Consider the following 13,946-nt stretch of genomic DNA (forward strand, 5'->3'; position numbering starts at 1 on the left):
CAGGCCAGAAACAGAAATTGATTAAAATGATATTAAAGAAAATGTCTTAGGAGAAGCCCAAGGCTCATTAAGTATTAATTAGCACATTTTTAAAACTAATAGTTACTTACTTGAACAATTAAATATGGTATGCAAATTAATTTGTTCATAATTATTAGAGCTATGAGAAGAAAGAATAAAAAGCATGATTAATACCATGATTAAATGGTTATTCTTTCTTTCTTTCTTTTTGAGACAGAATTTCACTCTGTCGCCCAGGCTGGAGTGCAGTGGCTCGATCTGGGGCTCACTGCAAGCTCTGCCTCCCAGTTTCACACCGTTCTCCTGCCTCAGCCTCCTGAGTAGCTGAGACTATAGGCATGCGTCACCACGCCCAGCTAATTTTTTGTATTATTTAGTAGAGGCGGGGTTTCAACGTGTTAGCCAGGATGGTCTCAATCTCCTGACCTCGTGATCCGCCCGCCTTGGCCTCCCAAAGTGCTGGGATTACAAGTGTGAGCCACCGCACCTGGCCTAAATGGTTATTCTTTAGAATAATATCTGTGTAGATTATTGACATGTTTGTCCAAAGGCATAAATATCTTACAAACATAAAAAGGACAAGAAACAGCGTTAGCATCAATTGTGAGCTAGCTTTTCATCGGGTGCAAGCTGTTTTCTCACAGTAATCAAAGGAATGATAAGTAAATTTAATCCTTTCAGACATAGTGATGAAATATAAATTGGTACAACCTTTCCTGAGAGCAATTTGGGAATATATGTTAAAAAGTTTTGAAACAGAAGAATAAAGAGATTTCTGATCTAGCTGTTCTACTTTGAGGAAATTATTTTAAGGAAATGATCCAGCATATGTGAAAAGGTATAGATAACATGATGTTTCTCACAACACTATTCTTAAAAAGCAAAATAAACTGGTAACAACCTGAATGTGTGTATATATGCGTGCGTGTGTGTGTGTGCGTGCACACATACATATGGTGTTTCAAAATGGAACTATAAGATTTTGGGGGTGCTTTTCTGTTTGTGACACAAAGAGAAAAAAAGAAAAGATACTGGGGGCCAATTTTTTTTTTTTTTTTTTGAGACGGAGTCTCACTCTGTCACCCAGGCTGGAGTGCAGTGGCGCGATCTTGGCTCACTGAAAGGTCCGCCTCCCAGGTTCACACCATTCTCCTGCCTCAGCCTCCTGAGTAACTGAGACTACAGGTGCCCGCCACAATGCCTGGCTAATTTTTTGTATTTTTAGTAGAGACGGGGTTTCACCGTTTTAGCCAGGATGGTCTCGATCTCCTGACCTCGTGATCCGCCTGCCTCGCCTCCCAAAATGCTGGGATTACAGGCTTGAGCCACTGCACCCGGCCTATTTTTTTTTTTTTTTAACTCAAAAATCTATTGTGGGCCGGGCGTGGTGGCTCACGCCTGTAATCCCTGCATTTTGGGAGGCTGAGGCGGACAGATCACGAGGTCAGGAGTTCGAGACCATCCTGGCCAACACAGTGAAACCCCATCTCTACTAAAAAAAATACAAAAATTAGCTGCGCGTGGTGGCTCGTGCCTGTAATCCCACCTACTTGGGAGGCTGAGGCAGAAGAATTGCTTGAACCAGGGAGTCGGAGGTTGCAGTGAGCCGAGATCGTGCCATTGCACTCCAGTCTGGCAACAGAGTGAGACTCCATCTCAAAAAAAAAAAAAAAAAAAGAACAAGAAAAATATGTTGTGAACATATTTACCTATTTCCATAGCTTCAAATATAGATGTATCTCAGTGTGTCAATTTATAGCATCGATGATTGGTTAAGTATAATAAACCATAGTAGAAAAAATGCCATTAAAAACAGCAATCTAGGTCTACCTTTATAGATAGGGAAAAATGCTCAGAATAGGTATTTGAATGAAATAAAAACAGGCTCCAAAACATCAGGTGTCATATGATTCTGTGTTTTGTCAGCACACAGAAATACATACATACACATAGAAAATAAGTTTGTATATACATAGAAAAACATCTAAATGTTAACATGTTATCTCTGAGAGCAGAATTATAAATCATTTTTAATGAACATTTATTAAAGAAATTTGTTTCAAAAAGAAAAACATCAGTCTGCCAACCTTTTTATGTATGTGTGTGTGATCAAACAGTGCTGGGCATTGAAGGAGATACGAAAGAAATGTAAAGCAAAGCAGAGTCTATGGTCATCTGAGCCTGAATTTGCATCAGAACGTCAACCATTGTCTGATTGGTTTTGCGGCTAGATGAAGGTGTGGCTGCTAATAAGGGAAGGTCACCCATGTGATGTCTTAGGGCAAGGTGGTTTCACTGGCTTTTGTGGTCATGAACTGCAGCCCTAGTCTTAGCCAGCTGTGTCATAGCTACACTATGCTGGTCAGGTCACACACTAGTCCAAGCTCAGTTTCGAGTATATTTGAATATCTACTTGTAAGTATCTTCATTGCTTCTTAAATGTTGGCAAGTACAGTTAATTTAGGGACTCTCTGAAGAATCACACTGATCTCAATTGGTTAGTGAATAATAGTTTCAAAATTTTTCTGTCCAGGTAAGCATCTGTCTTTGTATCCTTTAGAGTAGGTCATTTGAGGTAGTAAGAACCTCCTTTCCTACTCACTGAAGGAGGGGGAGCTTGGTAATTGGTTTTAGAAATGAGAGGATATGTCGGAAGGCTTCCAACATCTCTTTGACAGCTCCATGTCCTGTCTCAGGTATTTGTGTGCTTGGTCTCTCTATATGAAGAGGAGCAACTTCTGGATTGCTGTCCCATTCCTATTGAAGTCATGGTACTGCCCAGTGCTTTATAGCAGCACCAGAAAAGTTGTACTGTTTCTCTTGCTCAGCACCCAGTCTTGTCCCAGCTGACAAACATTGTGAATGGAAGACAGCCAAGAACTCCAAACAGTGTGAGACAAAGGCCTTTTGGAAGCTTACTTTTGCCAAAATAGAAACAGTTACTCTCACTCTCACCTTGGCCGCAAGGTTTTTACAGCATCACAGGGTTGCATAAAAGTCTGGATGTGTTCTTTGCTCTGAACAGTCTTGGCCTGATTGTAGGAAGGTGAGTGATTAGTAACTTACATGCTCAAGAAAATGTACCTTCTCAATAGTTTAGCTTCCAGAGAGAAACAGACAAGAAGTGTCTTTGCATATGTCATGGGAATTTTATCCAAATTGGGACACAATCAAATGTGGGGAGAATACTGCACAGAAATGTTTGCTTGTCTTAAATTAGAGTAAAAAGGTCACAAAGAGACATTAACCTACTCAAATAGAGAGTAGCATTTGCCTACTTTATCCCCCTTCATTCTCAAAAAATGAATTTACAGAATTATTTCACTACAAAGAGGCATCCACCTCTGCTCCATCACCAAGAAGCCTGAGTGAAGGCTAAAAGGGGTGTTTTTCTGGAAGGAATTAAAAAAAGAAAAAAGTCCTCCCAGAATTTAATCTCTAAACAGTATTATCTTTCTAGTAAGAGAGCCCAGATCTTGCTTCCCTGGAACCTTCCAAGTTGCAGTCTGTGTTCTGTCTATCAGAAATTCTTCCTTCCCACCCATGAGCACCCTTCTGTTGTGGGAGAAGGAGGGCCTTTCCAGTCTTTTGCCTGGGGCCAAGCCAACCCTCAGACTGTGGTTTTTCTCTAAGTCTTCTTGCTGTAGTATGGCTGTTTCCCACACCCAGCAAAGAAACAAGAGTCATATATATGCTGAGTGTATGTTGACTAGGTCTTGAGTGGAGGCCAGTGCTTACACAGCTCTCTCATTCCCAGGACACTGACTAATGATGGTGCAGCTCCTGTGCCTGTGTTGTTAATATTGCATATCGAAACCTCATGTTTCCTACAAATTATTAGAGAGAACTTCATCTAATTCTTCTGTCCTTTTATGAATGAATATCAGGACAGAACAATTCACATGATGGAGCAGTTCAGTTGGTGGGGCTGTAGGATCGGGGCCAGTACAGGACTCTCAGGGTGCCTGGAGAGGCTGATTTCTGCCGCTAGTTTACACACAACCATTTATATTTCTGCTTTTAACATTGCCTGAGTGTGTTCCTGGGTTTCTTCTTATCAGGTTTGATTGCTTTAATCCCATCCCACTTAGCCTTGGCTTTGGTGAAACACCTGGGGACTAGTCTACATTACTGACTCTTTGGAGTTTCAGATGGTATGCAATTATAATCATTTCATTATCCATTCAGTGTATTACAGTATAATCACCAAACCACAAGTCACAACCTAGAGGCCTTTTACTGTATTTGGAAAGAGTGTCTACCTTCTGAGATGTAGTACCTGTTTGTTGTATTGAGGCTTAGGCAAGCTTGAATCTGTGGTAGATTGAGAATTATTTCTAGTATCAGTTAAGATTCCGTTTGGCTGCTTGTAACAGAACCCTCTCTCCCACCAATAGTTTAATTAAGTTAGAAGGGTTTTTTTCCCACATAGTTAGAAATCTAGAGATAGGCTCTTGCAGACTTCATGGTGCCATCAGAAACCCATGCTCCTTCTGTCTTTATTCTCTGCAATCCTTAGCAAGTAACTTTCACCCTATGTCTGTCCACCTCTTGCTAGATATCCATGCTCTAGGTGGGAAGAAGAACAGGGAACATGAAAGGGCACAAGGTGTGCACCAGCCGAGTCTGCCCGTTCAAAGAGCTTTCCCAAAAACTGCACCCAGAAACTTCTGTTTCCATCTCATTGTCCAAAACATATATCATGTGTTATCCCTAGGTAAAAGAGAGATTTAGAAATGTGTTTTCTTTAGCTGGGCAAACATTATGACCCAAACAAAGTCAGAGTAGTAATATTAAGAAGAAAGGGAGAAGCGATTTTATCCAGGCAAGTGGCAGTCTCCTAGGCAGTAAGTTCTCCTAAATTTATTTTATTGTTTGAAGTGAAAACTAGTCTTATATAAAACATCAGTATCTAAGGTCCTACCACAAATTTTGCATTTAGGAAGGTGTGAAGTTATTTTTGTTTGAGATCTGCAGAAGGGCTAACATATTTTGTGGCCGAGTATGAGTTGGACACAAATAACACACTAGGCACTGTTTAAAGTCCAGAAAATGGTCCTCTTACAAGGTTACATCTGGATTTAAATACACATTTGCCTATTTTGTTGTGTAGAAATTTAGTTTTTGCTAAAAAAGGATGAATAGTTGGGATGGGGATTTTTTTTAATTTTTAATTTTTTCCATTTATTAAGCACCTACTAGTCACTGTAGGGGAAACTAAAATTAATCATATATAAATTCAGCCATTTCCAGTGTGAATCACCCAGAAGGGAGAAAAAGTACACACGTAAGTGGCTATAATACACGTAGAATGTACTGTGATGAGTCATACAAATACATTTTTCTAAGCATTCAGAAGAGGAAAAGATTATTTCTGCCAGAGAGAATTGGGTAAATATGATCTGGGGAGCCTAAACATATGTTTCTGTTTTAAGAATTTGCTTTCACAACTAGTGAGTGTCATAAGTCTGAAAAAATATGTTGAAGAAATGCATAAGCAACTACCATTCACAAAGGATTACTGATAGGTGGACTTCCCTGTCATCCCATCCTTTAGTTTCTCAGTAGAACTGAGGTAGGTGGAGGTTTGGGAAGGAATGGAACATTTGTTGAGTGCCTACTGTGTGCCTAGGTCTTTGCTTTATTTCAAGAAATCCTTATTGAATGCCTAGGCTAAGGTTACCTACATGATCTTCATTTGACCTCCAAAAATCCAATGAAGTAATTTTTTTTTAATTAAGCTCCTCATCTTGTAAAGGTGAAGTAATTTTAATTGCTTATGAGAAAGCTGAAGCTCTGAGAAGTTAACTTGAAAAGATCACCCACTTTGTAAGTGACAAGGCCTACATTTGAGCTGAGGTACATTTGACCGCAAGCCATGTCTTTTCCATTTACTCTGGGTCTCTCTGCCTTTCATTGATGACCTAATCTGCTTTTCTAGCCAGTGTTGAACAGTTAATTCCTTCTTTAGCCCAATCTAATAGGAATCCTGTACCCAGCTGGTTAAAACTTGGGCTTCACTTGGGTATCTTGATTTGTACTCACAGATAATGTATTACCTGCTTAAATGTTACTGGAACTAGACTTTTACCTTTTAAATAATTAGTTTATTTTTGTAATAAATAACTATACGCACACAGTATGAAATTCAAAAGATACAAATGATATGTAGTAAAAAGTTAGTCTCCCTTCTGCCTTGACCCCTAGCTAACCAATTCTTCTCCCTGAAGGCTACCAGTTTTTTGTGTATACTTCCAGAATTGTTCTGTGCAGATACTAGGGGAGAGAGAGAGTGTGTATATACATATATAGATATATATGGTGTGTATGTATTCTTTTTAAAAAAACAAAAACAGGAGCTCACTAAACTCACTGTTCTGAACCTGCTATTTTCACTCATTATTTCATTTGTAGTTACATGTTCCAGATTTTGGGGGAAAAATGATGAATTTGAAAATATAGTTGTCACCTTAGCAACATTTATTGAATAGATGTTCTTACCAATGGCAGTTCCCTTACAACATTAAATATATAATTTAATAAAGAATATTTTGATTTCCAAGAGCTCTTAACTAACAACATTTTTTTCCCCTCCTCTACTACTCACCCAGGGAATTTCTTTATGGATGGCTCAATGTAGAACTCTTCAGCCCTCATTCTGATTTTTGGTCTCTTCCCATCTTGAATGGGGCACTTCCCAAACACTCCTTACACCTAACCTCAATTATTAGGATGTAGTGGTGAAAATAGAAGCCTGGGGCAGCCTGTTCCTGTGTCCCTCTTTACTTCCAACTGAGTTTCTCACACAGATTTTTAAGGCCTTCAAATATGGAAACAACAGCTGCAAAGAAAGGGTTTGTTGTAGACCATGTCCCAGAAGCCTGCCTCCTGCTGGAAGCTTTGGTTCCTTGACCTGGGGAGGCTTGCTTTAGCAGGGTCAGGGCTCCTTGATTCTCTTGGACCATCCGGAAACCTCCCCATGTGTACATGCTCAACAGTGCTGCCCTCCTGGCTTTGCCCATGACCTTGCATCTGTCTTTGTTCCTCTTCTCCCCCGTTTTTTCGAGACAGGGTCTAGCTCTGTCACTGAGGCTGGAGTGCAGTGGTGCAGTCTTCACCCTTTGCAACCTTCACCTCCCTGGCTCAAAGGATTCTCCCACCTCAGCCTCTTGAGTCGCTGGGACTACAGGCGGGTGCCACCACGTCTAGCTAATTTTTGTGTTTTTTGTAGAGACAGGGTTTTGCCATGTTGCCCAGGCTAGTTTTGAACTCCTGAGCTCAGGTAATCCACATGTCTCAGCCTCCCAAAGTGCTAGGATTACAGGCATGAGCCACCGCACCTGACTTTGTCTTTGTTCCTCTTCTGTGGATCAGAGATGGAGAAAAATTGTAGCTCTTCAGTTTCTCCCTCAGGTGGTTTACACAGGTTGGGGACATCTCAGTCAGATTGGTCCGACTGAAAATGCTCAGACCCTTTACCTCTGAAATCTCTTTGTTCTTTGTCAAGCATCTCAGTCAAACACATTTACTCCACACAAGACCCCTGGATCCCCCTCTCATATCTGCTTAGCCTAGGACCTTTGACACATTTCCTGAAAATCAGACATTTTATGTCATGCATATAGAAGGGTTGGTTAACATTTTACTAAAGGTACCCAGTTCATCTTTTAAATCTGAAAAAATAAAATTCATAAAGGGCAAAAATAATACTAGCAAACTCTGTCTAGAAAATGAATATTTCCTAAGAGCATCTCATATTATTTCATCATGCCTCGCCACGAGTCCTTTACATGTTGTATGTACAAATGGAAATCAATTGCCAGAAATTTTTTTAATAAAAAATACTATGTATTTTGTCAATGATGTTATTTTTCTCTTAATATTATTTCTCATTTAAAGTTTTTACAATGCATGTTGAAAGCAGTATTAATAGTATTGAAAGATCAGTAACAAAATTGAGACACAAAAAGACTATTTCTAATGAGATAAATAAGTTTTAAGAACTTTTTAAGCGTCTACTTGAAGGAAGTATACTTTTACATCCTAATTATATATGTTGGCATTTGCGATGTTTAGATAGTGATTTTTAGGTCTTTATTTATAGGCTTACTCTCTGAGCAAAAATATCCTTGTGTCTATTGTATTCATAAAGCATTTGTATGGTAATTTTACTTTGAAAGTGCTTTCAAATGTAAAATCTTATGTTAATCTTTAGGTCAACAAAGTGGTTCTAGGCTAGAATTCTAAACTAGCCCTGACGATTATAACCAGGCCTGGCTCATGGTTCCTGTCGCAGCCTCAGCCTCATCTTTCTGTATTTGCTCACCATGCCTTAGCCACACTGACTCCTCCCCTTGCCTCCTGCCTGCAAACTTTCTAGAGGAGCTCAGAGTTTTGGAGTGGGCAGGAATCAAGTCAAGCTGCAAGACGGTTTTATTCTGTGCTCTATTTCTAGTACTTCACGCCTCGAAAGAGACATTCATTTAAAAAGTGTTGAATTTAACAATGATGGAAACTACAATGAGAGATCAAATGCTGTTCTAATTCACACATGTGGACCAACACTTAGTATCCCAGGTGCCCTGTTCCCAGCCCAGTGTACTTTCAACAAGACCATTTCAACAATCTGCTTCAAAATATTCCCCTTCTCTGAATTTAGAGCTGCACTGGCAACATTAGAGAAGTTTTTCCTTTAAAAAAAAAGTTACTTTAACAGTTGTCCTTTTCTTTTTGCCCCTTGACAGGATTACAGACTAGTTACATACAGTAAATGGGTTGTGAAGGTGATGTCCATCAATCATTTTTTTCCTTTTTTTTTTTTTGTAGGCAATCTTTGGCAGCCAGACACTACCTAACTCCAATTTATGGACAATGAATAATGGTGCAGGTTGTAGAATTTCCAGTGCCACAGCTAGTGGCCAGAAGCCAACCACTCTGCCACAAAAAGTGGTACCACCTCCAAGTTCTTGCGCCTCCCTGGTCCCCAAGCCCCCACCCAACCACAAACAAGTGCTCAGAAGGGCAACATCCCAGAGAGCTTCCAAGTAAGTTTTTTTCTGTTCAATTTCTACTGAGTTTTATCAATTCTAAGCTAATAGTACTCTTTATTTATTACTCTTCAAGACCGTACGTACTGAAATACTGGAAACAGGAACACCTGCTGGGAAATAAAGGCTAACCCTAGTTCTCAGCTTGGGCTACAAATTAGAATCGCCCAGGGAACTACTGAAACAAGCAGATGGCAGGGCTTTACCCTGTGGGAGGGACAGGCCCTGCAGAATCAGATCTTTTCAATTTCATATAAAATTCAACACCCTGCTTCCCCTTGGTTTATTCACTTTTAGGCATTTGAAAGGGGAGATATAGGATTGAGATTTCATCTAAGAGGATAATATAACTTCATTGACATTAGTCAGCAAGCTCTGTGTAGCAACAGTGTTTTTAATACCTTTTGTAGTCTACCTGTTTACACCAAAAAGACATTTCCTTTCCTGAATCAAATTTTTGTTAAGTCAAAATCCTTCACTGTATCTCCAGCCACTTTTTAGCCAGTGAACTAGAAATAGATTGGTGAAGAGCATTGGTTCTAGCAGCCCTTCTTCAGTTTAAACTTGGGGAACTTTTAGAGATGTCTGGAAGAGGCAGGCATTGTCTGCTGTGTTTTTGTGTAGCGGACATTTGTGTATTTCTCTTGCTGTCATTGAGGCTCCTCATTCATTTGTCCTTCGGAAGATCAATATTAGTTGTGAGAAGAATCCTAAAACATAGAAAAAGTCATTACTGTTTTTTCCTCCTTGGATGGTAAATCAAATTCTGGATTTAGATAGAAAACAATCCCTTGTGGCTGTTTTAATTATATTGCTGCCATTATTCATTTATCCAACAAATATTTATTCAGTGCCCACTAAGTACCAAGCGCTTTTCTGGGAAGAGCTGGCATTGTAATGACTGCAGAACTCTCTGGAGTAGTAGGAAAGGGCAGTAGGAAGGCTGCAGTTTGTGGTTGAATGCCAGTAGCAAAATAGGAAATGTGTGCCCTCTCACCCTGGAAATAGTGGAGTCAAATCCTTAGGTCTGCAGCCTCTGTAGCCAGACTGCCTGGATTCACATCCTCAGGCCACACTTTACTAATTTGATACCTTCTGCAAGTTACAAGTTACTGAATCTCCTAGCCTCAGCTTCCTCATATTTCCGTTTGTAAAAATAAAACAATAAGAGTATCTACCTCCTAGATCAGTTGTTAAATGTTAACAGAGTTAATATGTGTGAAGTACATAGAGTAAGGCCTGGCACAGGTAAGAACTCAGTAAGCCTTGGTCACCATCATATGCATTCTAAAACCACACTCTCCTTCACAGATTTGGAAAGCCCATAGTTAACTAGGAAAATTTTTGAGCCAAATGCGAATGTTGAATTTGCCAGTGTGCCCCTTGTGGATTCTCTGATTATTGCCAGTACTCTCAGAGGGCCGTTGGTGGCCTGTGTGGCTAGCTGGTGGAGAGGTGGGCCCAGGCAGCAGGGCTGGACATTTGAAGACGCTGCTTGCTACTGCCCTGAACTCACTGCTGGCAGGAGAACTCCGCAGCCTCCTGAGATGGAATTGCAGCTCTTTGGACAGACTTTGCTTTGCAGCATTTTTGTGGTTTCTTCTTTGTGACAGGCAAGAGTGTGGGAAAACCGGAAACAGCTCAGCATCAAAAATGCACAGGAGGGGGGAAAAAGCAGAGATTTCTTCAGAATTTAAGTAATATAATCCAGGTATCAAAAGGCATGCTGTGAGGCGTTGTTCCAGGAAATAGTTTCCAATTTGCCTTTAAAACTCTAGGACAAGTCTCTGAAGCTAAGTTAATACTAATAAAGACTTGAACATTCTCTCACTGACATGTGAAATGTACAGCGTTGTGAGGACCCCAGTGTTTTCAGATATTCTCCTGACTTTTAGGAAAAAAAATAGCATGGCTTATCATCTGAACAATGAAAAGTTCCTCCTATGAAGTATCCTGATAAAGTTTTAAAACAAACAAAAAAAAACTGGGCCGAGTGCGGTGGCTCAGGCCTGTAATCCCAGCACTTTGGGAGGCAGAGGTGGGCAGATCATGAGGTCAAGAGATCGAGACCATCCTGGCCAACATGGTGAAACCCTGTCTCTACTAAAAATACAAAAAAAATTAGCCAGGCGTTCTGGCAGGTGCCTGAGTAGTACCAGCTACTCGGGAGGCTGAGGCGGGAGAATGGCATGAACCTGGGAGGCAGAGCTTGCAGTGAGCTGAGATCACACCACTGCACTCCAGCCTGGGTGACAGAGCGAGACTCTGTCTCAAAAAAAATAATAATAATAAATAAATAAATAAATAAATAAATAATTAAAATTAAAAAAACTGGCCAGGTGCGGTGGCTCACGCCTGTAATCCCAGCACTTTGGGAGGCCGAGGCAGGCAGATCAAGAGGTCAGGAGATCAAGACCATCCTGACTAACACGGTGAAACCCCGTCTCTACTAAAAATACAAAAAAAATTAGCCGTGTGTGGTGGCAGGTGCCTGTAGTCCCAGCTCCTTGGGTGGCTGAGGCAGGAGAATAGCCTGAACCCAGGAGCAGAGCTTGTAGTGAGCCGAGATCGTGCCACTGCACTCCAGCCTGGGCGACAGAGCAAGATCAGAGAGTTCTCACATACCACTTGCCCAGTGTTTTTTCCATTGTTAACATCTGACATTGCCATGGTGCATTTGAGGAATGTACCATACTAGGAAACTCATTGGCACATTACTATGAACTAAACCCCATACTTTATTTGGATTGATGAAGTAATTTTTTTAATCTAGAGAAGCTTTTCATGGCTCTTGAAATCAGGATCCTGAGTATCAGTTGATATATTCTCACTGTTCTGTAGTAATTCTTGTTCCTAGCCAGCATAGCAAGTTACTCAACATCTCTGTGACTCAGTTTCCTATTTTAAAATGGGAATAGTAATAGTACCTGCCTTATAGGGTTATTAAGATAAATGAATTGATGAATGTCAAGCATAAATACGGTGCCTGGTATGTAATACATACTAAATCAGTGTTAGGTACTATTATGCATTTCAAGAAATTTTCATGTAAATTTTTTACTTTCTTCCTACAAAATGTGTTGCTTCATTTGCTTGGATTTACTGTGGCCTTTACCCTGGCTCAGTTCAGATTAATCAGGAACCCTCAGTTATGACTGGTGATACTGAGTCACACTCAGGAATGCCATAGTCGCCTCAAGAGACACAACTAATGAGAAGTTGTAATGAGCTTTTGACCATGCCAAGCCCTGTGTTTTTGGGTTGAACTTCAAACTTCTTCTAGCACAGAAGTTGGCATTAGACAAATATAGAAGCAATTTCCAAGAGCATCAAAGTTTCCACATCCTAGAGGGTCGAGTTTTGAGTTTAGAGAAGAATAGAACATTAAAGATGGAATGTCACTTGGATTTTGGTGCAAAGGGAGTTGAGAATCAGAACAGTGGGGTCCTGTTTCTTTATGATAATACTCAAGTTGCTTTCCCTCTAAAGGTTTCATTTTCCCATCTGTAAAACAAAACCCACTGTCCCTACTGAATAATTAACCAAAATGACTTGTTTTCTGTCTATTCCATTGAAAGCTTTTTTATGAGCACATTTGCTCTTTAATCCTGATGCTTTCAAGCCATTTTCCTCAGCCCCTCTTGTCCCAGCAGTTCTTTGTTGTAGTTCTCAAATTCATATACTTATATTTCATTTAGCTAAATCTCATTTGTCAGTTCTGTGAAGGGAATGATTTAAAATTTTTTTTTTACCATTTTCCTAGTGCCAATAATCTTTCTTGATTTTCTTCTCCAATGTTTGCAACACTTCATAATTTAGTACCCGCTTCAGATCCTCCTTTCAAAACTATTTGTGGTATTTCTTCCAAGCAGTCAGCTGAACTGAGGACGACAGCCTACAAACTACTACATGCATCTGAACTGTCTCTTGTAAATGAGCTTTTTTCAGAGCCAGAATCATACTCTCCAGGAAATATGGAGAAAGAAACCTGAGGAGATTGAAGTTTGCCAGGCACAAGGGCAAAACTCAAACTGAATGAATTTGAAAGGGTGGGGCCAAAGCTGTTGTAACCTGGGAGACTTCTCTGAAGAAAGAAAACTGTTTAAGAAACACAGACTGAACTGCAGTACTTTTCCTTAAATAGCTGAGATGACCCTCTTTACCCAGGTTTAGGTGATTCTCATCAGGGTGACCTGAGTGGAAGTTGGTGGTAACGACTGTTCTGTGTCAGCACCCAGGACAGTGGTGTCTGTTAAGGCTGCCAGGGATTAGCAGGGAGGAAAGCCATCAGGACTGGGTAGCCTGGTAGCACCAAATCCCAGTTAATGTTACCTGAACATTTGGAGGTCAGCCGTATGATGAAAGATGCTTAAGAGATTAATGTCAGAAGAATATGAAAATAAACATCGGCTTAAAAAATGTTATATCTTTTTAACATATGAGTCATTAAAGTGAGCAGATTTCAGGGCAAAGTAATTAGGACTTAATAATTGTCCAAAAGTTCTTGAGGTGAGCATAGAAGATACCATATTGTGTGTTAACCATGTTCTGCCAGCTTTTTATTATGTGCAGTTTCAAGAAACATAGTTGAATCTATAACATATTCATCCTTAATACAAGAGTCTCTACATTATGCATTTCCAAGGTAGGTAATTATAAAATGTTTGTGGTAGAAGATAAAGGGATGGAGGCGTAGTTGTGGGGATATGAGTACAACAAGGTACCCAGGTGTTCAGTGGCTGAGCTCAAACTGGAGCTCATATCACCCGCTGTGCTCACCTCAGACTCTTCCCCGTACATCACTGATTTCAAAGGTCCCTGCCAATCTATTCATCTATATCTGTCTGTACAGCAAATGGCAGATCAATTATCCTAAAA

The 13,946-nt window shown here is 40.2% G+C and overlaps 1 protein-coding gene across 51 annotated transcripts in view; it reads left to right on the forward strand.

Moving 5' to 3' along the window:
* Positions 1-13,946, forward strand: part of TTLL5 (tubulin tyrosine ligase like 5) — a 295,793-nt gene that overhangs the window by 214,562 nt on the left and 67,285 nt on the right. For all 51 annotated transcript variants that reach the window (XM_063715226.1, XM_063715251.1, XM_063715254.1 and 48 more), the window contains 1 exon segment: positions 8,848-9,065. In XM_063715226.1, the coding sequence (XP_063571296.1) occupies positions 8,848-9,065 (218 nt within the window).

This window comes from Pongo abelii, chromosome 15, assembly GCF_028885655.2.
Source record: "Pongo abelii isolate AG06213 chromosome 15, NHGRI_mPonAbe1-v2.0_pri, whole genome shotgun sequence".
Classification (NCBI taxonomy): Eukaryota; Metazoa; Chordata; class Mammalia; order Primates; family Hominidae; genus Pongo; species Pongo abelii.